The following is a 25,709-nucleotide window of genomic DNA, read 5'->3' as shown; positions in this document are numbered from 1 at the left end:
TGGGAGACCCAGAGATGAACCAGATGAGGGCCCCACCAGAGCCAGAGTTCAGTGGGGAAGAGGAAACATGACTAAAAGCAACACTAATAGTTCATGATACATAAGGAAGAGTCCAACAGAGCACTGTAAATGGGAAATTCCCTTGGGCCATAGGGAATGTAAGCTTCTTGCTAGAAGAAGTATATGTACGCTTTGCTTGGGAGGACAAGAGCCCTGCCAAGCGTGTTAGTTGTTAGAAGCAATGCCAGTCAGTGGCACTGAGATGTAACATGGAGTGGGAGTGACAAGAGAGAAGCAGAGAAGGAATAAAAGAGCCTGTGTTTAGGACATGACAATGGCCATGCTTGACTAGGACTCACAAATGTTCTAGATTAGGACACAAATGCAAGGAGGAGGCCTTGAATGCCTAAGCTAAGGAATTTAGGCTCTGGTTGGAATGCAATGAGGAGACATTTAATGTTTTTGTTTAAAAAACTGTTTCTAGTGTTTATTTGTTTTTGAGAGAGAGACGGAGAGAGAGAGAGAGAGAGAGAGAGACAGAGAGAGAGAGAATGTGAGGGAGGAAGGGGCAGAGAGAGAGGGAGACACAGAATCCGAAGCAGGCTCCAGGCTCTGAGCTGTCAGCACAGAACCCGATGCAGGGCTTAAACTCACGAGCTGTGAGATCATGACCTGAGCCGAATTTGGATGTTCAACCAACGGGGCTACCCAGGAACCCCAATATTTAATGTTTTTGAGTAAGAGAAGTGGCATAGTTAGAATTATGCTCTGGGAATGTAAAGCTGGTGGCAGTGCTTATAATGGGGTTATCAATCAGGAGGCTATTGCGAATAGTCCAAGTGAACATTTCTGAGGGCCTGGCCTGGGGTCGTAGTAATGGGAATGGAAGGGAAAGAATATTTTCAAGAGATTTTTAAATAGCTGTCCCCCTATTATTAAAAGTAATATACTATTCAAAGCGTGCCATTTGTAATAGGCAAAAGTGGAAGCCTATAAATGCCCATGAACAGTACAATCAATAGTTGTGGTATATTCACACTATATAACATTGTATAACAATAAAAATGAATGAAATACAGTTACATGCAACAATATGGATGAACCTCACATAATATTGAAAGGAAGAAGCCAGGCACAAAAGAGCACATCCTGAAGCTTCCATCCTTATAAAGTATAACAACAGGCAAAATGAATCCATACTGTTTGAAGATTGGACAGTAGTTAAGTTTGTGGGGGTAAGAAATGATGGAAGCAGGCATCTGGGTTCTGGTAACAGAATCTGGTGAACAGACTGTGATAAAACTGCAATTTAATTTTTCCTCTCCCATTCCTGCTTCAATCTTTCTTTCCTCTACACAAAAACTCTGGCAGGTCCCATTACCTCGCTGTTCCTCAGACAATACGCAGTGCTGTAGTCACTTTAAGTAATAAGTGAGGTCTCAATTCAGAAATTAAAATATCCAGTTCTAGAACAGTAAAAATTCCAAACATCACTGCATCATTTCTAATCTGCCATCTTAAGTTGGTTTCAGATTAAAGCCCCTGAGCAGAAAGGGGTTGGGAACATGGTTGGCTTTTTCTGGTTCGATCACTCCAGGTTCAATTCCACTCCCAGCCAAGATGGAGGATGGGCAGTGGGGGGCTAGGATGAGAGGGTAGGTGAGAATGAGTGGCTTAATGTTTTCTAGGCCTAGCAGCTGTTTAACGCTGGTATTTCTGGTGAGCCTGGTTAAAGATGCTGCTGCTTCTCTTGGCCACTCTTCTAGGCTCTTCAGTGGTTCTCTGCTGGGCCCATACATCTTTATATGTAGGTAGCCACTTGCAGCTCCCTCTTTAACACTCTGGACATCCAGCCGTTTCTCTCCAGCCCAAGACAACCCTCCCCCAAAACATCTGGCCCCCATCTGGCCCTTGGGAAACCTTCCAAGGCAGCATCCCTCCCTCTGACTCCCTTTCCAATGCTGCTTGTTGGCCTTTCTAAGTCATCTTCTATATTTGCAGACAGACTCAGGCCCCAGCCCCAGAGCCTTCAGCTTTCTCAGGCACAAGCCCTCTGGGTCACCCATACTGCAGGGAGCTCTCCAAGTCTTCCTGCTGAAGCATCTTTCTTGGCGTCCTGGGGTCAGAGGACACCGAAGAAACTCAGAGCCTGGCAATGGTTCTCTAAAGAAACTTCTTTATCTTTTTCTTTTCTCTGACTCTCTTGTATATTTGGCCTGCCTAAGGGGCCAGAAGTTGTGAGTCAGATTCTTCTTTATTCTTTTTGTAAAATCTGCCTATGTGGTATGTGCCTCACATTCATCTGGCAATCTTAGCATCTACTATATTTGTGCCTCAGTGGAATACGGCATATATGTTGTAACAATTTCAGACTATGTGGAAGATGAAAAGAAGAGAGTAAAAATCATCCACACTTCTAACACCCAGAGATACCTATTAACATTTTGGAATTGACAAAATGTTATTTCTTATATTTTTAAGAGATTTTGGGTTTTTTAAAAAATTCTCTACCAGAGCTTTTTATTGATTCAAGTTGCACTGATTTTATTTATTTTTTTTAAGTACTCTCTATAACCAATCCAACATAGGGCTTGACCTCACAACCTTGAGACCACAGGTTGCATGCTCCACCTACTGAACCAGGCAGGCACCACAACAAAATGTTATTTCTTTAAGATACTTTTCTCCAGGTGTCTCTTTCCTTCCTTGTTTCCTATTTAAGAAACGGGATTAGGGGCACCTGGGTGGCTCAGTTGGTTGAACGACTGACTTCGGCTCAGGTCATGATCTCACAGTTTGGGGGTTGGAGTCCCGTGTCGGGTTCTGTGCTGACAGCTCAGAGCCTGGAGCCTGCTTCAGATTCTGTGTCTCCCTCTCTCTCTGCCCCTCCCCTGCTCATGCTCTGTCTCTCACCATCTCTCAAAAATAAACAAACATTGAAAAATTTTTAAAAAAAAGCAGAAAAAAACTTAAAAAATATAAATAAATAAAAAATGGGATCATATTAGATGTACCATTTTGGAGATGCTTTTTCATTTAATCCATGTCAACACACAAAGTATTTTAATCACTAACATTAAAAATTACATTTACTCCTTTAGTCTCTTGTTTTGAGCACTTAGTTATTTCCAATTTTATTTTTATTATCAATAACACTGTTATGAACATCTTCAGGTACAAAGCTTTATAAAAGAACTTTTTTTTGGAAAGACAGTCAAGAGTTGACTGACTAGCCTGCAACAGACACTTTGAAGGTAAAAATCAACACAATTTGCTAATTGAGTAGGTGTGCGAGTAAGGGGGAAGGAGCAAGAAAAAAAAACAAAGTAAGGCAGGAAGCCACTTTGGGTGAAGATGAGTGGTTCCCAAAGTGGTTCAGTTTGTAGGTCTTCAGGCCACTCAGGTAGAGATACTCAGCTGCAAATGTAGAACTGGAAAGAAACCAGGGGTAGAGATGGTGCCTTCCTTTGAGACATTTGTCTCTTAAACTAATCCTAATAGGGCATGATTTATGTCAGGATACAAGCCTAAAGGTATTTGGGTTAGATGGAAAAAGAGCCGGTGGAAACGGATTCACTGGAGAACAAGGTCTCAAATCACCAAGAAGGGACAGAATGGAGGCAAGTAGAAAAAGTAACCTAGAAAATAAAAGGGAGAAAAGCTCAGGTTGGGAAAGTTATTGGAAAGGTAAAAAATTGCTGAAGAGGCTCATAACAGATAACTTGTAATCTTAGTTAAGTCATCTGCTAACAGTGAGAATGGTGAAGTGATGACTCAGGACTCAGACTCATGAGTGTTGTTGTATTATTATTTTAAAATAAGCTTGAGCTCACGTGAAGCTACTCACAATACAACCCACAATATGGTCTGTAGCATTGCATCACAGGATACACCAGACCTAAATCAGAATCTGCATTTTAAACAAGATTCTGGATGATTCTATGCCTATTAAAGCTTGAGAAGTACTGCTGTAGTCCATCCTCCCAATTAACATAAAAGGAAATAAGATAAGCTATTTTTCAAGTTAATATTGCAAAGGTTGAGAGACCTCCTTCAGAGAATTAATGGGAATTCAATGAAAGACCAAAACAAGGATCTTCAAATGAGAGTGAAATTCCAGCTGTATAATTTCATGACTTTTCTAGCAATACTGGTGTGTAAAAATGGAGCAGGTGGTATGGTTTGGGGCTATCCAAATTTAGGTTTAGATAAGACACTGCAGGAGGTGAAAGGAACAGAAGAAGGTAAGGAAAGGCGGATGGGGATGGACAACAAACGTGTTTAGGTGAGGAAGGGATGGCAGGAAGAATACACCAAGGAACTGGTAGTTGGAGTGAAGAAGTGGGGCTGGTAAACAAGTTGTGGTCAAGAGGAAGAGCTTAAAAGTTTGAAATCTTGAAGCTGGAACACTTTTTTTTTTTTAAGTTTATTTATTTATTTTGAGAGAGAGAGAGAGAGAGCACATAGGACCGGGGGGTGGGGGAGGGGAAGGGTGGGACAGAGAAAGAATCCCAAGCAGGTTCCAATCAGCACAGGTTCTATGAGGGGCGGGACTTGATCTTACAAACTGTGAGATCGGGACCTGAGCTGAAACCCAGAGTCGACGCTTAACTGACTGGGCCACGCAGGTAACACCTGAAGCTGGAATACCTTTTTTTTTTTTTTTTAAGTTTATTTTTTATTTTGTGAGAGAGCTGGGTGGGGCAGAGAAAGAGGGAGAGAGAGAACCCCAAGCAGTCTCTGCACTGCCAGCTCGGAGCCTGACGTGAGGCCTGATGAGGTGGGTCTAAACCATGGTTGGCCAGCTGCTTGACCAACTGACCCACCCAGGCACCTCTGGAACACCTTTAAGTAATTTAAAAAGTCCATGTTGACCATCTCACAGGGGCCGAAAATGACCAGGTTTAAGAGGTTTAGAAACAAGAGCAACATATGGGTGGTGTTGGCATCGCTGGGGATAATGGCAGTGGACAGGAATAAAAAAATCTACTGACACTTATAAAGCACAAACTGTTCAGTACTGATTGCCTCACATAAACTTCCCTTGGTGGGTCATCGAACAAAAAGAGCCATGTGATTTGCTTTAAAAGATAAAAGGCCCTTTATCTGTGTAAAGCAGCAATCCTTCCTGAGACTTTCTCTTCAAACACTTGGTCTGACTAGAGTTTATTTCTTTAGCAGTTGGACATCAGAGGGCCTAACTTGGAAAAGATCCATTTCTTCAAAGATTTGACCACTCCTACCAGAATAAGACGAAATGCCAAAGGACATGACCCTTAATTTGAGCCAACAGATATTATCAGAGTGACAGCTTCCTGGAACACAAATTTCCTTCTGAACACAAGGAGGCCTTGCGTGGCTTATGAGTATTCAGCTCTGCAAGTAGGGGTTTATGGTATACAATAATGCCCTCACTTAACCTGGCTGCTTCCCTTTATGATTTACATTGTTATGATTAGAGGAAGAAATGGTAGAAGACCATACAAATGTTTCCACTTTCTCTCAGGTGAAGAAAAAGTTATAAGAGTTTACAAAGAATGATCCTTTAAAAAAAATCGTATGTATGTAACTGACACAGCTACATATGTATAAAAACTTAGCAGCAATAGATGGCGCAGCTTTGGATCAAGGGATAGAAAAAAAATGCAGCTTTCGATTTTAGGACAAGGTCACTGAATGCGGAGGAGAAGAGAATAATTTATTTTTAAAGACTTAGGAATAGGTGCACCTGGCTGGCGTGTGGCCTGATCTCAGGGTTGTGAGTTTGAGCCCCACACTGGGGGGTCGGGATTACTAAAAATAAATAAACTTACAAAAAAAAAATCTTAGTAATACAGTACATCTTGGGGCGCCTGGGTGGCTTAGTTGGTTAAGCGTCCGACTTTCACTTGGGTCACGATCTCGCGGTTCGTGGGTTTGAGCCCTGCATCGGGCTCTGTGCTGACTGCCAGCTCAGAGCCTGGAGGCTGTTTCAGAGTCTGTGATTCCCTCTCTTTCTGACCCTCCCCTGCTCATGCTGTCTCTCTCTCTCTCCTAGAAATAAATAAAAACATTAAAAAAAAAAAGTAATACAGTACATCTTAAGCAACAGGGGACTTACCGTTGGGAAGGCCTGCCATGATCACTTGCAAAGGAACCTATTTCATGAAAGTTGGAGGCCCATTCTGTTCTCCTAGGCCAGGACACCACTCTGGCCCGGACAGCCTGAGGCACAGCAGAGTGAGGGAATTCCATTGGCACCCAGCTGAACCCAGACATTCTCTGTTCTGATGCTGTCATAGAAAGCAAAAGAAGTCTGTTCGAAGGTTTCTATGTGAACTAACTTTGATACCGAGGAGGAATGTTCTAGTCCAGCTCAGAGTGCTGGGGCAATCTGGCCCGGTCTCTTCAAAACTCAATTTATGACTCTACCATATTAGAAATTTAAGTCCCTAGCGGTGATTTTTCAAGCATTTGCTTTCTGGGCTGGATTTTAATGAACACTAAAGAGATGACGGGGTAATCATCTTAATGTGGTTGAAATTCCCATCTCTTTTCTTGTCAGAAACTATCCAAACCCCTTCGTATGACACTGCTATTTACAACACATTATCATGGGTACCTCAATAACTTAATCCATTTGAGAAGAGTCTACTGAGAGGACTCTGGTAGCAAGGCACACTATTTTGGGCTGCCATCAGTGACTAGATAATTGTCTTCCTGTTTATTTCAATTCTGGGCTGAAAGCAGGTTGTGTATGTAGGGTCTCTGGAAGCACCCGGCAGACTGAATATTGCCAACAAAGAACGAATTTCAAAGACAGAGCTTCCCTAGAAGTATTTTTTAGTGGCACAGCCTCAGGGAATCTTGAAACATCATGAGATAGACATGATAAGAGAAAATTAAAGACTGTTTCTTCAAATTTACTGCATTTACTCATTGGTGTTCTGTCTCTCGTATTTTTTCATCTCACTACTTGCTATGGCTTTCTCTAAGTAGATCTCTCTGTGGAAGTCCCTCTGCTTAGAGAGCAGACTGCTTGTCATTGGCTGGGACCAGGCAGGGAAAAGCTGGTCTTCTTTGCCTTTCTTTCCTCTCTCAGGTGCCTTTTACTCACCTCCTTTCTTCTCCATGTTTCCCTCCTGCCTCCTCTAAGACTACTGAGCTATTAGATGCTTTATTCCTCACTACCATTCACCCTCCTATGAAGGTCTCCCATGTCAGATGTAGCAAATAAAAATACAGGGTACCCTGTTAAATGTGAATATCAGATAGACACTGTCTTTAGTAGGAGTCTGTCCCTGCAATACTTGAGACATGTTTACAATAAAAAATGTAAATTCAAATTCAACTTATAGTCCTATTTATACCTGGGAACCCTACTCACACTGAGGGCTCCAGGGGGCTCTAACAGCTGCCTGGTCTCTCACTGAGAACTTTATCTGTTTAAGTCCTAGCCTGAAGGAATACCTAAATCAAAATAGCACCATTTCGGGGTGTCTGGGTGACTCAGTTAGTTAAGCATCGGATGTTTGATTTTGGCTCAGTCCATGATCTCACAGGTCGGGGTCCTTGCTGATGGCACGTAGCCTACTTGGGATTCTCTCCCTCCCTCTCTCTCTGTCCCTCCCCTGCTCATGTGTGCTCTCTCTCTCTCTCTCTCTCAAAATAAATAGGGTTGCCTGGGTGGCTCTGTTGGTTTTGGCTTAGGTCATGATCTCACAACTTGTGAGTTCAAGCCCTGTGTCGGGCTCTGCACTGACAGCACAGAGCCTGCTTAGCGTTCTCTGTCTCTCTCTCTCTCTGCCTCTTGCCTGCTCACAGTCTCTCTCTGTCTTAAATATAAATAAATAAACATTAGAAAAACTAGGGGCACTTGGGTGACTCAGTTGGTTAAACGTCTAACTGGCTCAGGTTATGATCTCACGGTTCGTAGGTTTGAGCCCAGCATCAGGTTCTGTGCTGACAGATCAGAGCCTGGAGCATGCTTTGTATTCTGTGTCTTCCTCTCTGTCTGCCCCTCCCTTGCTCATTCTCTCTCTCTCTTTTCTCTCAAAAATAAATAAAAACATTTAAAAGAAAAAAGAAATATCACCATATCTTCACAGTGGTCTATGCTCCTACACTCCCAGTCATTCCCACAAGGGTCCCCTTAGATATTTTTCATTCTAGGAATTCCAAATTACTGAAAGATGGTTGAAATACCAGATCTGGACTCCATTTAGCTTTGCCATCAATTACCCTGATAATATTAATTTTTAGCAAATGAGTATATGACTCACCATGATGGACAGAATTCAGGAGCCCATATAACACTCTTCCTTTCCATTCCTGCTTTATAATAAAGCTGTTAGGGAAAAAGAAATCCAATGTGAACATATATGATGTATTTTATAGTACATTAGGACAATTTTTCAAAAAGTGAGAAACCTGCTAGAGGACCAAAGAGCAAGTAATTATATTGAAGTGCAAACTTGAAGACACAAATTAATTTAATGTGAAGAACAAGGCACCTGAGGTGAGGTAGTGCCAGTGTAGTCCTGCGAGAACAATTAATTCAGGTCTCTCCTTTGAGATCTTCTCTGTTGTTCAGTCCAAGAACAGCAGGAGGAAAAGAGAGTATAAATTCAGGAGCGTGTCCGAAGGAAACACAAAGCACTTTAGAAGGTTTTTTTCTTTTAAGTTTATTTAGAGAGACACGGGAAGAGACAGAGAGAGAGAGAGAGAGAGAGAGAAGAGCATGAGCAGGGGAGAGGCAGAGAGAAAGAGAGAGAAAGAGAGAGAGAGAGAGAGAGAGAGAGAGAGAGAGAATCCCAAGCAGGCTCCACACTGTCAGCTTGACCCCATCATTCTGGGATCATGACCTGAGCTGAAATGAAGAGTTGGACACTTAACTGACTGAGCCACCCAGGCTCAGTGGCAAAATCAATGTCCTTTAAAAACGTTCATTTGTTCATAGCTAACTTAAAAGACACTATCAATCTAGAGAATAACTTTTTAAAAAGTTTATTGTTTTTAGTTTACTTTGAGAGAGAGAGCAAGCAGGGTAGGGGTACAGAGAGGGGGGTACAGAATCCCAAGCAGGCTCCGCACTGTCAGTGCAGAGCCCAACTTGGGGCTGGAACTCACGAACCATGAGATCATGACCTGAGCTGAAATCAAGAGTTTGATGCTTAAACCGCTTAAGGGACTGAGCCACCCAGGTGCCCCTTGAGCATAACTTAAAAGAATTCCTCTTCCCATTGTATCGGACTTTGTGTAACAGGTAACTTTTTCTCTTTTCCACTCAGAATACAAAAGGGCAGGCTAAGTGTTTGGTACCAGCTGCCTTCCTTCAGAAGATCCCTGCACTCCTTGGTGTCCTGTCAGTGTGATTTACACCAAGCAGCCCTAGAATTCCCCTACTCCTGGACAGAGAACAGATGCATCTCAATTCATGTCAGGCAGAAATTAGGATCTTTTAATTAATTAATCAATCAATTAAATAATTAAAGTAATGTCTATACCCAGCGTGGGGCTTAAACTCACAACTCTGGGATTAAGAGACACAAGTTCTTCAGACTGAGCCAGCCAGGCACCCCCGAGTTTTGTTTTTGGACGGTATTAAAGAGTTCAAAAATAATGTAATTTCCCTGCCACAATTTTCTACACTGAAGAGCCATTCTACAAATGTGGACCCTTTAAAGAGGTACTCCCTTGTTTCTTTGCTTTCATTCTTCCCCCTTTCTCTAATGTGGCTAAATGTCCCTAAATCTAAATAATGGATACCCTGCTACTCAGTCTGAGTTTCTGTGAACTACTCTAACCTAAATTACAGTGTAGAGAAGAAAGATTATTGGCTGGGAAATAGGGAATGTGGGTCACAGTCGAAACGTCTCCACTAACTAGTTATGGGACGTACAGAAGCCATTTCATCCTTCAGGGTCTTCCTCCTCTGTAAAATGCTACTGTTGGGGGGCGCCTGGGTGGCTTAGTCGGTTGGGCGTCCGACTTTCGCTTAGGTCATGATCTCGCGGTTCGTGGGTTCGAGCCCCGCGTCGGGCTCTGTGCTGACTGCCAGCTCAGAGCCTGGAGCCTGTTTCAGAGTCTGTCACTCCCTCTCTCTCTGACCCTGCCCTGCTCACACTGTCTCTCTCTCTCTCTCTCCTAGAAATAAATAAAAAACATTAAAAAATTTTAAAAATAAATAAATAAATAAAATGCTACTGTTGGACTTTCTATTCTTCAAGGTTCAAAGTTCTGGGATTCCTTTTGTATTTTCCCCTATCTCCATGTGCTCCTTGTGAGGTATTTGCATTAGGTTTTCAGATCTTATTTAAGAAACACATTTTCCTTTTTAAAAAAATTTCCTAAAACTAGGATAGTTCCTTGAAAAAAAATTAACTCACTGAAAGCACAGTTTTCTAAGTCTGTCATTTATGGAAATTTAGAAGATAAGCAGATTGGATGGAGGAGAATTTTCTGACCCTCAGTATCTTCAATATTCTCAAATTATTGCACACTTTCCTGGAGAGCTGTTTTTTTTTTTTCCCAGCAGTGTCGGATCTCATAAATGAATGAGGAGAGGAAACATCCCCTCCTGTGTTTTTCCTAAAAAGTCTGTGAATAATATACATCCTACCTATATCTATGTATATGGCTTTGTGTAAATGTAATTATTTAGTTCATGTAAATAATTATCTTAATTTTTTTAATAATTACTTTTGAGAGAGAGAGAGAGAGCGAGCATGAGTCGGGAAGGGGAAGAGAGAAGGAGGCACAGAATCCGAAGCAGGCTCCAGGCTCTGAGCTGTCAGCACAGAGCCCGATGCGGAGCTCGAATCCACAAACTGTGAGAGACCATGACCTGAGCTGAAGTCAGACCTTTAACTGAGCCATCCAGGAGCCCCAACAATTATCTTTTTAATTGTAATATTTTTGAGGCACATTGTTGTAAATGCATCCATTTTTAAGTGTTTAGTGTGACAAACTGACCAATAAACACATACACTTAAGTTAGCATCACCCAGATCAGTAAGGAGAGAACTTTCTATCACCCTTCAGAAAGGTCTCTTGTGCTCTTGCTTGCCTCACGCAACTACTATTGTGATTTTTATCACTGTAGACTGGGTTTGCCTACTCTTTTTTTTTTAAGTTTATTTATTATTTATTTTTGAGAGAGAGAGTGTGCACAAGTTAGGGAGGAGCAGAGAGAGAGAGAGAGAGGGACAGAGAATCCCATGGAGGTTCTGCACTGTCAGCACAGAGCCCAATGTCGGGCTCATACTCACGAACTGTGAATTCATGACCTGAGCCAAAATTAAGAGTCAGACACTTAACTGACTGAGCCACCTAGGTGCCCCCAACAATAATTCTTCAGTGTGGCCTATTCTTGAATATTAAATCAGACAACATATATGAATAAAGAAAGAACATAAAGTATTGTGGACCTGAATATTTCCAGCTAAAATCAAGGCCCAGTGAGGTGGAAGCTGGCTGACAAGCAGGTAAAACAGAAGCAAACATGAAAAGTTAATCACTTTGTTAAACTAAATCAAACTGGACTAAATGAAAAAAAAATCTGTATCCTTTAAAAAGCCATCATATACTGAGTGATAGAATTAATAGTATTCACAAAATCTTCACCAATTTGAAAAGGCATTTCAAATGGTAGGATGAAGAAGAAATGACCACAGGGTAAAGACAATGAACTGCTCCTTTTTCTCCCACTCAAATCATTGGTTGGTAAGTAAAAGTTGCTAATAAGCTTCTGATGTCTTGGCCAGTTTATCACAGAGGACCATAAGTGATTCAGTGTTGAGCAGGAGATCATGTGTAGAGAATGAGATCATGCCAGAAATGGGAAAAGGGCTTTAGAAGCAACATGAGGCCTAAACGCACTGGCTCTGCTATTGGTGGACTTGGAAGGTGAGGTTGGGAGAAGCAAAATGGGTATCAGAAGCACCTGTTGCCCAAGTCAGTGAACTAGCTGGCCCGACAGGAGAAACACAGCTTTCACTCTGCCCTGACTCCCCCAACCCTGGACAAAGTCTCCGAAAACAAATGGCTGCTGAAAAGAAATACAAATACAACTGCTTATGAAAAGATATTATATTTTATTTAATTAAAAAAAAAACCCTCAATTTGTTGACATGCAAACCAACCAGACCAAACAGGACAGAGTGGATCACACAGGAGCAATGCTGTAAAAAAGCATTGACTGAAGAGCTCTGATGCCAACCAGAAGGGCACCCGAACCCAAGTTCTTCATGGGGTGCAGTCTTTATGTCTTTCGGTGAAGGCAAAGCCATTTGGTTGGCACTTCATAGGAGTATCTTTCCACAAAGTCTTCATCATACGGTATGTGCCACGAGTCCCCAGTTGTTTGCACGACTGTGTCATAACTGGGGATGTGCTGTGGAATTAAAAACGGAGCCAAACACTGAGAACAGCACTGAGGGGTAACCTGTTCATTTCCCTTCTCTTCTGACAACTTCTCGGTTTGCTTCAGGTGTATTCTCTCAATGGATTTTCCTCTTTTTAAGAAAAAAACTTTTTTAATGTTTTATGTTTATTTTTGAGACAGAAAGAGACAGAGTGTGAGCAGGGGAGGGGCAGAGAGAGAGGGAGACACAGAATCTGAAACAGATTCCAGGCTCTGAGCTGTCGGCACAGAGCCTGACGCAGGGCTTGAACCAACGAACCACGAGATCGTGACCTGAGCTGAAGCTGTACGCTTAACTGACTGAGCCACCCAGGCGCCCCTCAATGGATTTTCAAAGAGCAGCTAGCTCTGTGAAGATGAACCCTAGGGGTTTCTTTTTTTAGGGGGGGGGTTCATTCTTAAGACTAAAGACTCTCTATAGGAGCATCACATTTATAGGATACAATATTCCTTTTCTTGCCTTTATCAGTTTTGGACGTGAGAGAAAAATTTCATGTATACAAAAGCAGAGAAGTGGTATAATGAACTCCCATGTACGCACCACTCAGCAACAGCCACTATCTACTCGTGCCTAATTTTATTTCATCCATACCACCCCCCAAGATTATTGTGAAGCAAATCTCAGCTATTATATCCCTTCTTCTGTAATACTCAGTATGTACCTTTATTTTTATTTTATTTTTATTTGAGAGAGAGAAAGAGAGCAAGTGGGGGGAGGGGGAGAGGGAGAGGGACAAAGATCTTAAGCAGACTCCATGCTCAGTGTAGAGCCTGATGTGGGGCTTGACCCCAGGACTTTGGGATCAGGACCTGAGCCGAAATTGAGAGCTGGATGCTTAACCGATTGAGCCAACCAGATACCCCTCAATATGTACCTTTAAAAGGTAAGGATCTATTTTGTAAATATAAGATCAATATATTATTACACTTCAGAGTTAATAATTCCTTATCATCAGATAGCTACTATTTACATTTCCCCAATTATTAAATGGGTGGACATATATTTACAGTTGATTTCTTTGATTAGGAATTGAAATTAGGTTATTACATCGTGACTGAATTATCTGTTAATTTTAATTAGGGCTTTACTTTTCATGTTTTTTTTGGTAATTTTTTGTTGTTGAGGAAACCAAGTCAGTTGTCTTGAATAGCTTTCCATAGTCTTGATTTTTCCTATAGATCTGTTGTTTTGTATATTTTTTGACCACTAGACCACTGGCTAGTGTATTTTTCTATAATAGCTCGCCTTTGGATTTCCTCCCTTTGCTTACACACAAGAGACATTCCTCGTATTTGCAGGGATCTGAACTAAAGCCAAAGGAGAACTCAGCTGAGGCCATACGACAGAAGTGGACTAACAGGAAAAAGGAGTTACTTAGCAGAAGTATGACGAACCATAAGGGATAGGCAATTTTCAGCTACTGCAAATATATAGGAAAATAAAAAAACATGCATGATGGGTTATAATCGATGACATAATTGAAGTCACAATTGATGACACCTCAGATGTTTTCCTTACGTCAATTAATGTGGGGCTGGTCTATGAAAACTTTTGCTCTGGCAGACTTTCTGTGTCCAGGAGCTGGCTAATCCCAAATACCAAACTATAGCTGACAAAAATAAAGCGTTTAGAACATTCAACTAGGTGCAACATTCTTGGACTATGCCACATCCTTACTATATAGGCGACTGTATACTGTACTTGACTCTGCTGACATTATGTAGAGAATGAATAACATACCTGAAAGGTTATTTTTGATCCTGGAAACTTATTAATAATTGCTAGCTGATGGCCTTGCTGCCACTTAAAGAAGAGGCGCTGGGTCTTGGCATCAGGTAGACAGGCCTTGTGGTCCCGCATCAGATCTTTGGTGATAAACTTGCAATGGTTCCCCGAGTGCAGCGTGGCATACAGAAGGAAGGGGTCATCCGCCGAGCTGAGGCAGGCAGAAGAAAGAGTACAATCAAGCACAGCCGCAAGGAGGCTAAGGATGGCATTCTTCACTAAGCTTTTTACTTTTTACTCTACTTTTCTCAGAGGTGCTTTGCATGCTTAATGGACACGATCTCAGTGATGCTCATAAACTACCTGCAAGTCCTCTGCTAGTAGACAGCATTCTCTAGAACACATGTTGGAAAGCTAAGTGGAAGGGAATGCAAATGCTTAACTTAGGCCACTGTAGTGGGCTCTCCCACTAAAATGAAGAATGCTAACAATGACTTTCTCTTCCCATTCAAGACTTCGTTCTCTGTGTGCCCAGTGTGTTGTTCCTATCTGCCTTATGCCACCGCAGAGCACACCCTTCCCCTGACTTTTCCTCACTTAAATTCGAGGAATGTTCACAATATTAATAGGGCAGGATGACACTTCCTGGCAAGCTACCAAAAATAATGGGCTGCCCTCAAAGCTAAAATTGGCATCTCAAAGCACCTTCTGGGTAGTCACCCAGATTGCCACTCGAAGGCGTCTCCTGCCTGTGAGATGAGCCAGTGACTCAGAATTTCCAAGGGACCCTCCACTCAAGCACTTATCACTATAGTGTGTGTGCTGTAAAAACAGCCCAGTAGCTGCCTTGCTTAGGAAATTCGGACTGTGGCATGTGGTATGTCGTATGCCTTGATACAAATGACCCAAAGTAGGACCATTTACAGTTTATTTTATACTCACCTATTTCAAATGAAATGATAAATGACTAGAATCTATCTGCCTTAAAAAATCTCCAGGAAAAAAGAGAGAGGAAAAGAAAACTAGAAAAAATGTAGGGGGTTATATGCAACAAGATCAGAAAAATGATGGTACCTGTTGGAGCTGGGTGACAGTTACATGGAGAGTTACGATATTATTCTCTTATGGTATCTCTTTGAAAAGGCTTCTTTGGTACATTAGTGGAAAATAGAATTAATGTTAAAAACTTAAATATTCAAATCCAAAGCCACAATCAATCTTTACAACTGGGTTTGGGACTTTAACGGACACAATAAATACAAGTCCCAAACCAAGCATGAGACCAATTTCCAACAGGCTTCTTGGCTGTAATACTACATTTATCCAGTTCCTCCACCTAAGAAAAATAACAGTGACGATGATGGCGTATACATATACATGTACACTTTCATATATGAAACTTACATATACACTTTTTTTTTCTACAAATAGTTTATTGTCAAATTAGTTTCCACATAACACTCAGTGCTCATCCCCACAAGTGCCCTCCTCCATGCCCATCCCCCCTCCCCCCCACATCCATCAGTCTTCAGTTTTTGTCAGCATTCAAGAGTCTCTCATGGTTTGCCTCTCTCCCTTTCCCCCACCATTTCCGCCCTTCTTCTCCCCCTTGTTCCTCCGTCAAGTTCCTCCTAATCCTCCTATACGTGCAAACATATGATATTTGTCCTTTTCTGCCTGACTTATTTCGCTCAGCATAACACCCTCAAGGTCCATCCATGTTGCTACACGTGGCCAGATTTCATTGTTTCTCATTGCCATGTAGTATTCCATGGTATAGATAAACCACATCTTCTTGATCCATTCGTCTGTTGATGGACACTTAGGCTCTTTCCATGTTTTAGCTATTGTGGAGAGTGCTGCTATGAACATTGGGGTACATGTGCTCCTATGCCTCAGCATTTCTGCAACACTCCCTTTATATTTAGAATAAATTCCCGGCTCCTTGCTTGCCTACCAGAGCCCACCAGGTCTTCTGTACTGTGGTCCTTTCCTTCTCTCTGACCCCAGAACCTCCCACTTTTTCTTCTTGCTCATCTACACTGGTTTGATCGCTTTCTTCAAACATGTCAAACACATGCCTGCTTCAGGGCTTTCTGAACAGCAGCTGTCCCTCTGCTTGATATGTTCTTCTATCCCCCCTCCCCCATTTTCTCAAATGACTCCTTCCCTCTGGTTTTGCCTCCTCCTAAAGGCTATTGCTGATCACCCCATCCACTACCCTCTGACCTACCCCCTATCTAAACTTTTTAAATCTATTTACTCTGCTTTATTGTCACTAGTATTGATTACTGCCTGGAATTACAGGACCTTTTTATTTGTTTACCTGTTTAAGTCCCAAGAAGGCTGGGGCTTGGTGAACAACTGCTGTTTTCCAAGAACACAGAAGGTGCTCATATTCATACAATGTTTGTTAAATCATCTATGTATGACCTTATGCCATGCATTCTGACTTTATTTCCCTCCCATTTTTCCTTTATCCTGATTTCCTCATCTATTTAAATTGTATCCCGCTGTAGAAAGTAGATTTCTGTAAGATTTTTGTCAAATCTTTTTTTAAAATGTTTTATTTATTTCTGAGAGACAGAGAGAGACAGCGTGAGCAGGGGAGGGTCAGCAAGAGAGGGAGACACAGATCTGAAACAGGCTCCAGGCTCTGAGCTGGAAGTCAGCACAGAACCATGAGATCATGACCTGGGCCAAAGTCGGACGCTCAACCAACTGAGCCACCCAGGCGCCCCGTCAAATCTTCTTTCGGAATGAGGCTGAGTATACGTACATATATACATTCAGACCATGCACTTTAAATGGGGACACTAGGTAACTAACAAGTAGAGGATGGGAGCCTAGTGTAATTCATCTAGTGCCTTCAGTACTTACATGTTGTCAGCAAAGAAGCAGCTCGCTTGCTTCTGCACCTTTTTCATCTCATCCTTTCTCCACCTGGAGTACTGTGTTAGCATGTGCTTTCGGCCCAGGACCAGCAGCTGCAGATTCTGCTTGGCTAGTTGAGAGACCACATCTAAGAGCTAAAAAAAAAAAAAAAAAAAAAAAACCCACAAAGCCAGTCCCCAGAAAGGCCAAGGGAAGAATGTCAAGTAAGTGAAGTGATTCTGCCACCTGGTAGTCTCAACGGTGAAACACTCCTTAAAACAATTCCTGAGAAAACATTCCTTAAAACAATTCTCCATCTTTGTAAGCCTGAAGCAAATGCTTCTTTATTACAAATGTAGCCTATTGGTCAGGGGTGTTTTCTAAGCATAGACAAGATGAGTTGTTTTTAAAGTGTGTTTCACAGAGTCCACTGGGATAGAGCCAGGGAGGTTCAATAAGGATGGACTTTAGCTCCTGTACTCCTGACTCTGTTTCAACCAAAACAGCTCAGCTTTTGTACATTTATACACACCTATTCTGCATAAGGTTTCACTTGAATAAAGGGTTCTACTTTTTTTCTTTTCTTTTTTTTAAAAGAATTTTTAAGGTTTATTAATTTTGAGAGAGAGAGAGAGAGTGTGCCAGTGGGGAAGGGGCAGAGAGAAAGAAGACATAGAATCTAAAGCAGGCTCCAGGCTGCGAGCTGCAGGCACAGAGCCCAGTGCGGGGCACAAACCCATGAGCGGTGAGGTCATGACCTGAGGTGAAGTCAGACGCTTAACTGACTGAGCCACCCAGGCACCCCTCTACTTTTTTTCCTAAGTTTGTAGATGGCTGGAATAGATTGCATCTTTTCAGCCAACTTTTCCATGTCATGATTCTGCTGAGACTGATACCTTTCACTGAAATCCTTTTTTCCACTCAAAGATCTGTTCATTTCTATTCTCTAGTCTCCTTTTCAGTGAATTGACTCCCATTTTCTCTACTTGCTACCTATCTTGTGTGCATATGACCTCTGCTCAAAAGTCTGGATTTTTAGCAAATCTAATACCTTGGTAAGTGTCTGGGGAGGCTGTACCTAGCCTATATTCAATCTTTCATAAGGAGATGTCCATAGATTACTTTCATTTACAACTTACTAAACAGCTATATATGCATATTACCAAATAAAAGTTAATAAAAAATTAAAATTTGTTATTATAATACCATATCAGAAATATAAAAGTTATTTATATGAATTGCTAGGCCTATGAAAATCATTAAGTTGAAAGTCATTGAAGAAATCATTAATTTTTTTCCAGTCTTGGTTGGAAAAAGCACCAATTTTAATCTAGCTTCCCTGTACTCATAATTTCTTCCCATGTAGATTTTTTGGGATATTATTCAAAATTCTTGGGGCACCTGGGTGGCTTAGTCAGTTAAATGTCTGACTTCTGCTCAGGTCATGATCTCATAGTTCGTGTGTTCGAGACCCACACTGGGCTCTATGCTGACAGAGCCTGGAGCCTGCTTTGGATTTTGTGCCTCCCTCTCTCTCTGCCCCTCCCCACCCCTCTCAAAAATAAACATTTAAAAAAAGATGAAAATTCTTTAATCAATAAAATTTCATTCACTTAGTTGGTCAGTTGTCAAATATTGCTTTAGCACCTATAACATATATGTATAGACTCTCTAACAATGTAAGAATGAATTTAGCAAGGACCGAATTTTTAATATTACTGCTTAACGCTATGGATTTATATCCTACATCCTACTCCATTACTAATCCTATTATTTTAGGAAACACCAGCTGGTTTTCTTATCTCTAATTAGTAGTTCTAGAATTAAGACACAGAATGGGCACAATTTGCCTACTGAATGTATGCTAACACTCAAGCAGAAAAGTATACCAAGACTATTGTAAGGCCTCTGGACCCAAAGCTTTACAACCAGTAAAATATTCTTTCCTTCAAAGCTAGAAAGAGTGGCTTCAGTCATTCAACAGTTATTTCTCATGGTAAGTATCTCAGCCTACAAAATTTGAAAAGACATGGTCCCTGCCTTTAGTGAGGGAGTACCTATCAAGGCTAGGAAAATACGTATGCTGGCTCTACATTTATCGCATGTTACTAAACATTTCCCGATGAGCTGAATAGACTCAACATCTATTTTTACCCATCATAAAAGTTGCTCATTATTGAAAATTTGAAGAATATAGACCAGAAGAAAGACAAAGAAGAAACCATTCATGCTTCACCACCCAAAGACTATTAACATGTATTTACCAGTGGTTTTATTCCATGCACTTTTATATAATCTTATAAGCCATCATTTAAAAAATTAGGCTAGTAATCAAAAGCAAACATCTACACTATAAGAAAGTTTGGCTCATTGATTCAAACACCTCAAAAGATAGTGAGAAGTGCATCTCCTTCAAAATGCATTTATAACATCCCTTTCTTTCTTCTTCTTTTTTAAAAAATGCTTATTTATTTTGAGTGAGAGAGAGAGAGTGAGTGAGCATGAGCAAGCAGGGGAGAGACAGAGAGAGGGAGTGAGAGAGAGAATCATCCCAAGCAGGCCCATGCTCAATGTGGAGCCCAATGCGGGGCCTGATCTCACAAACTGTGAGACCATGACCTGAGCTGAAATCAAGAGTTGGACGCTTAACCAGCTGAGCCACCCAGGCACCGATAACATTCCTTTCCTAAAACTATGCTGAGATTACAGATTATTTGCAGTGAGCTTAATTATATAACGGCAACTGGATTCATTAAGAATGACAATTATTTTTTAAATTTACATATGAATTCCCACTGGGTTATTGTTTTATTTTTTGTAGAGTTTATTACTATACCCTGGCTTAGATAAATGGCCTTGAGTTTACTAATATTAAGTTAAAATGGGGCCCAGGGAAGAACAGAAAAGGATTAGCTTGAACTGCTCTGGGGCACCATCTTGTGGCTCAGAGGTCTGTATGAACAGCAACTTTCTGAAATGATGCAAACAAAGGATACAGGAAAGAAAGCTGAGTTTGCAGAATAAATGTACTGGCCTGAAACTCTATGACAGTCTAGCCATGAGCAGACTTTCTCTGGGTAAATTCCCAGGCTGGATCCAGTGGGCTGGGTCAGAATCATAGGTATATTCAGAATAGTGTAAAAAAAAAATTGCCTTAATTCTATTAGATCAAAAATAAAACTGGGAGGGATTTCTAGTTCTGGAAGACAGAAATAGATGTACTTTTCCCTATTTCTGCCACTAAGTACAGCTAAAAAGCCCAGACATTCTACAAAACAAACACAGAAAGACTTTGAAAGCTTGATGTTTCCAAAAATCAAAATGTTTTCAAACACATCTAAGATATAAAATACAGTATAAGGGCACCTGGCTGGCTCAGTTGGTTGTATGTGCAACTCTTGATCTCAGGGTTGTGAGTTCAAGCCCCATGCTGGGTGTGGAGATTGCTTAAAAATAAACTCTTTAAAAAAAATACAGCATAAAATGAGATTTATACCTATTTTCCACATAAAGAAAAAAAAAAAACCCAGAAATTAGAAAAAAGAAGACTGTGAAAGGTAGAGAGAAAAAAAGCAGACTGTCTAGGGACCTAGGGGCATGAAGAATGGCATACTCAGTGAGTTCCCTGTATATTCTTTTTGACTCATATATCCTAGACTTAGAGCTGAAGAAGCCGGCAACCCAGAAACTCCAATGGGTACAGACAAAAAGACCCCAAGAAAGGCCTAATTTCTATAGCCCAAGGGCCAGGAAAGAGGCCATCCAGCGAGATAGAAAATTTATTACAATGATGACACCAGCAGACTGTGAAATTGTGTGTGTGTGTGTGTGTGTGTGTGTACACACATATATGTATGCAGTTCCCAGAGCAGCCATTAAAAATGCTACACTAAAACACACTATCGGTTAAAAATCAAAAGACAGTAAAAAGCCAAGGACAGATACATAAAAATGGAATTCTATAAAAAAAGCTCAAGGAGCTGATAGGAAGGCAGGAAAAATAGAAAAAAATAGAGATGATAGAAAACAGAAAATAAGATGACAGGCATAAATCCTAACATTTCAATAAGAGTATAAAATACAAAGGGTTTTAATGTTGTATGTGTGTGTTTTTATTTATTTCTGAGAAAGAGAGAGAGAGAGAGAGAGTGAACAGGGGAGGGTCAGAGAGAGAGGGAGACACGGAATCTGAAGCAGACTCCAGGCTCTGAGCTGGCTGTCAGCTCAGAGCCCGAAGTGGGGCTCGAACCCACGAAACCGTGAGATCATGACCTGAGCTGAAGTCAGACGCTTAACTGACTGAGCCACCCAGGCACCCCTTAATACACCAATTAAAAGACTGAGGCTTTTTAATCCAGTGTGGGTTATAAACATAACCCAACTATATACTATGTAAAAGAAACTCATTTTAAATATAAAAACATAGGCTAGTGGAAAGTTAAAGGATGGAATAAGTTAAATCATTCAAACATTCATCAAAGGAAGGCCAGAGTGGATACCTTAATATTAAATGAAGTAGAATTCAGAGCAAAGAAAATTACCAGATATGCAGAGGGACATTATGTGATAAAAGGATCAATTCACCAAGAAGACACAGCAATCCTAAATGTGTGTGCACCAAACGACAGAGCTGTGAAGCCAAAGCTGATAGATCAAAGGTGAAACAGAGAAATCCATAATTATAGTTGGAGATTTCAATACTCCTCTCTGAACAACTGATAAGACCCAGACAGAAAATCATCAAGTATATAGAAGAACGTAACAACACCATCCATGGTTGTGGATTGGAACACTCAAGAGAGTAAAGATGTCAATTCTCCCCGAATTGATATATGGCTTTTTAATGCAATTCCTATCAAAATCCCAGCAAGAAATTTTTGTAAATATAGACAAGATTATTATAAACTTACAGCGTAAGGCAAAGGAAGAATAGCCAAAACAGGTTTGAAAAGAAAATCATGAAGTGTGGGAAAAATCAACCTGCCTCAAATGAATCCTTATTACAGAGCTAAAGTAATCTACATTGTGTGATATTGGTAGAGGGATAGGCACATAGGTCAACAGAACAGAATAGATGACCCAGAAATAGACTCACATAAATATGCCAAGGAAAGACAACTTTTTCAACAAATGGTGCTGAAGTAATTAGACATCCGTAACTAAAAAATGAACCTCTCACACCTTATATAAAAAATTAAATCAAAATAGATCATGGACTTAAATATAAAACATAAAGTTGTAGGGAAAAACAATCTAGGAGAAAAATCTTCATGACCAGAGATCTACACAGAGTTCTTAGACTTGACATCTAAGACATTGTCTCTAAAAGGAATCTTTGGGGGTGCCTGGGTAGCTCAGTTGGTCAGGCATCTGACTCTTGATTTCGGCTCAGGACATGATCTCATGGTTCGTGACTTGCAGCCCTACATCGGGCTCTCCACTGACAGCACAGAGGTTGCTTTGGATTCTCTCTTCCCCTCTCTCTGCCTCTCCCTTGCTCATGCACACACTCTCTCTCTCAAAATAAATGAATAATTTTTTAAAAATAATTAAAAAAAGAGGAATCATTGATAAACTGGACTTCATCAAAATTAAAACTGTTTGCATTCTGAAAGGTCCTGTTAAAAAAGATGAAAAGAGCTTTCTGCCCGTGGACGCCGCCGAGTAAGCATCGATAAAGTCTCCCCTCCCACCGCCGTCATGTCTAAGTCAGAGTCTCCCAAAGAGCCTGAACAGCTGCGGAAGCTTTTCATCGGAGGTTTGAGCTTTGAAACAACCGATGAGAGTCTGAGGAGCCATTTTGAGCAATGGGGAACGCTTACGGACTGTGTGGTAATGAGAGATCCAAACACCAAGCGCTCCAGAGGCTTTGGATTTGTCACCTATGCCACTGTGGAGGAGGTGGATGCGGCCATGAATGCAAGGCCACACAAGGTGGATGGAAGAGTTGTAGAACCAAAGAGGGCTGTCTCGAGAGAAGATTCTCAAAGACCTGGTGCCCACCTAACTGTGAAAAAGATTTTTGTTGGTGGCATTAAAGAAGACACTGAAGAACATCATCTAAGAGATTATTTTGAACAGTATGGGAAAATTGAAGTGATCGAAATCATGACTGACCGAGGCAGTGGCAAAAAGAGAGGCTTTGCTTTTGTAACATTTGATGACCATGACTCTGTAGACAAGATTGTTATTCAAAAATACCATACTGTGAACGGCCACAACTGTGAAGTAAGGAAGGCTCTGTCTAAACAAGAGATGGCTAGTGCTTCCTCCAGCCAAAGAGGTCGAAGTGGTTCTGGAAACTTCGGTGGTGGTCGTGGAGGTGGTTTTGGTGGGAATGACAACTTTGGTCGTGGAGGAAACTTCAGTGGGCGTGGTGGCTTTGGTGGCAGTCGAGGTGGTGGTGGATATGGTGGCAGTGGGGATGGCTATAACGGATTTGGTAATGATGGAAGCAACTTTGGAGGTGGTGGAAGCTATAATGATTTTGGCAATTACAACAATCAGTCTTCAAATTTTGGACCCATGAAAGGAGGAAATTTTGGAGGCAGAAGCTCTGGCCCCTATGGTGGTGGAGGCCAATACTTTGCCAAACCACGAAACCAAGGTGGCTATGGCGGTTCCAGCAGCAGCAGTAGCTATGGCAGTGGCAGAAGGTTTTAATTACTGCCAGGAAACAAAGCTTAGCAGGAGAGGAGAGCCAGAGAAGTGACAGGGAAGCTACAGGTTACAACAGATTTGTGAACTCAGCCAAGCACAGTGGTGGCAGGGCCTAGCTGCTACAAAGAAGACATGTTTTAGACAATACTCATGTGTATGGGCAAAAAACTCGAGGACTGTATTTGTGACTAATTGTATAACAGGTTATTTTAGTTTCTGTTCTGTGGAAAGTGTAAAGCATTCCAACAAAGGGTTTTAATGTAGATTTTTTTTTTTTGCACCCATGCTGTTGATTGCTAAATGTAATAGTCTGATCATGACGCTGAATAAATGTGTCTTTTTTTAAATGTGCTGTGTAAAGTTAGTCTACTCTGAAGCCATCTTGGTAAACTACCCCAACAGTGTGAAGTTAGAATTCCTTCAGGGTGATGCCAGGTTCCATTTGAAATTTTATTTGCAACCTGCTTGGGCACAGAATCCATTGTCTCCACAAACATTGGTGTGGTTGAACTGACAGTTAATGTGTTGTGACCTGGAGTTCACCGTTAAAAGGGTCACCCAAGCAAAGTCCTGGAGTTTATTTGGTTATTAATATGATTGTTGGCACATCCTATGCAATATATCTAAATTGAATCATGGTATCAGATAAAATTATAGATGGGATTAAAGCTTGTGTATCATCCATTATCATGTGTAATCAATAAACGATTTAATATTCTCTTAAAAAAAAAAAAAAAAAGATGAAAAGACAAGTTACAGACTCGGAGAAAATACTTGCAAATCCACATATTCAACAAAGAAGTGGTACCTAGAACATATAAAGAACTTCAAAACTCAACAGTTTAAAAAAAGCAAACAATCCAAACAAAACATGAACAAAGACCTTGTGGAGTGCCTGGCTGGCTCAGTTGATACAGCATGGGACTCTTGATCATGGGATTGTGAGTTTGAGCCCCATGTTGGGGGTAAAGTTTACTTCAAAACAAAACAAACATGAAGACCTTTTACCAAAGAAGACATACAGATGATAAACAAGCCCATGAAAAGATACCCAAAATTATTAGCCATTAGGGAAATGCAAATTATAACCCAATAAGGTATCATTACATACCTATCAGAATGGCTAAATAAAAAATAGCAGTAACATCAAACGCTGGTGAGGATATGGAGAAACTGAATCACTCACATATTGCTGGTGGAAATTTTAAATGGTACAACCACTCTATCTACAGTTTCTTGTAAAACTAAACATGCAATTACCACATGACCAAGTTATTGTACTTCTGGGCATTTATGCCATAAAAATGAAGACTTATGTTCACGTAAAAACTTGTACACATCTGTTTAAGTACTTAGGTTTATTTGTAATAGCCAAAATCTGGAAACAATCCAGATGTCCTTCAGTAGGTGAACAGTTAAACTGGTGCATCTAGATAATGGAATACTAAACAACAATAAAAAGGAATAAACTATTGACAACCTGGATTGATTTCCACAGAATTATTTGAGTGAAAAAAGCCAAACACAAAAGGTTATGTTCTGTGTGATTCTATTTATGTAACATGTCTGCAATGAGAAAATTATAAAAACTGAGAACAGATTGCTGGCAACTGAGGGCTAAAGAGGTAAGGTCAGGAGGGAAGTAGGTATGGTTATAAGAAGGAATCAGGAGTGATCCTTACGGTAATGGAAATGTTCTCTATCTTGACTCTATCAAGGTCAATATCCTGGTTGTGATAATATAGTTTGGCAAGATGCTACCATTGGAGGAAAGTGGGTAAAAGATACACGGGATTTCTGTGCACTATTTCTTACATCTGCATATGAATCTTCAATTGTCTCAAAATAAAAAAACCAAACCAAAACAAAACCTCTAAACCAAAACAAATTGGGGCTTCTAAGAACAAAGGGGTATGTGACAAATATCCAATGCATCCTGGATGGTCAATATAAGATATAAAAGGCAATCCTCTCCTGAGACTATAAGCAGGAAATATGTTTAGATGAGAAAGATAAGGAAGGGTTGTCTTACACTCAGGACAGTCA

The 25,709-nt window shown here is 40.8% G+C and overlaps 1 protein-coding gene across 1 annotated transcript in view; it reads right to left on the bottom strand.

Moving 5' to 3' along the window:
- Window positions 1–12,074: 12,074 nt before the first annotated feature.
- The window catches only part of LOC120248607 (protein only RNase P catalytic subunit), a 151,371-nt gene continuing 137,736 nt past the window's right edge, over window positions 12,075–25,709 (bottom strand). Inside the window, exons 6-8 of the mRNA XM_039257008.1 lie at window positions 17,010–17,158; window positions 14,145–14,340; window positions 12,075–12,373 (exon numbers count right to left, since the gene is read on the bottom strand). Coding sequence (XP_039112939.1) covers window positions 12,242–12,373; window positions 14,145–14,340; window positions 17,010–17,158 — 477 coding nt within the window. The 3' untranslated portion in view covers window positions 12,075–12,241. The remainder of the gene's footprint in view (window positions 12,374–14,144; window positions 14,341–17,009; window positions 17,159–25,709) is intronic.

The sequence above is a fragment of the Hyaena hyaena genome, unplaced genomic scaffold (assembly GCF_003009895.1).
Source record: "Hyaena hyaena isolate Hyena2069 unplaced genomic scaffold, ASM300989v1 scaffold_599, whole genome shotgun sequence".
In the NCBI taxonomy this organism is placed as follows: domain Eukaryota; kingdom Metazoa; phylum Chordata; class Mammalia; order Carnivora; family Hyaenidae; genus Hyaena; species Hyaena hyaena.
The sequence above is the reverse complement of the archived record's forward strand: the minus strand, read 5'-3'. Positions and strand labels throughout refer to the sequence as shown.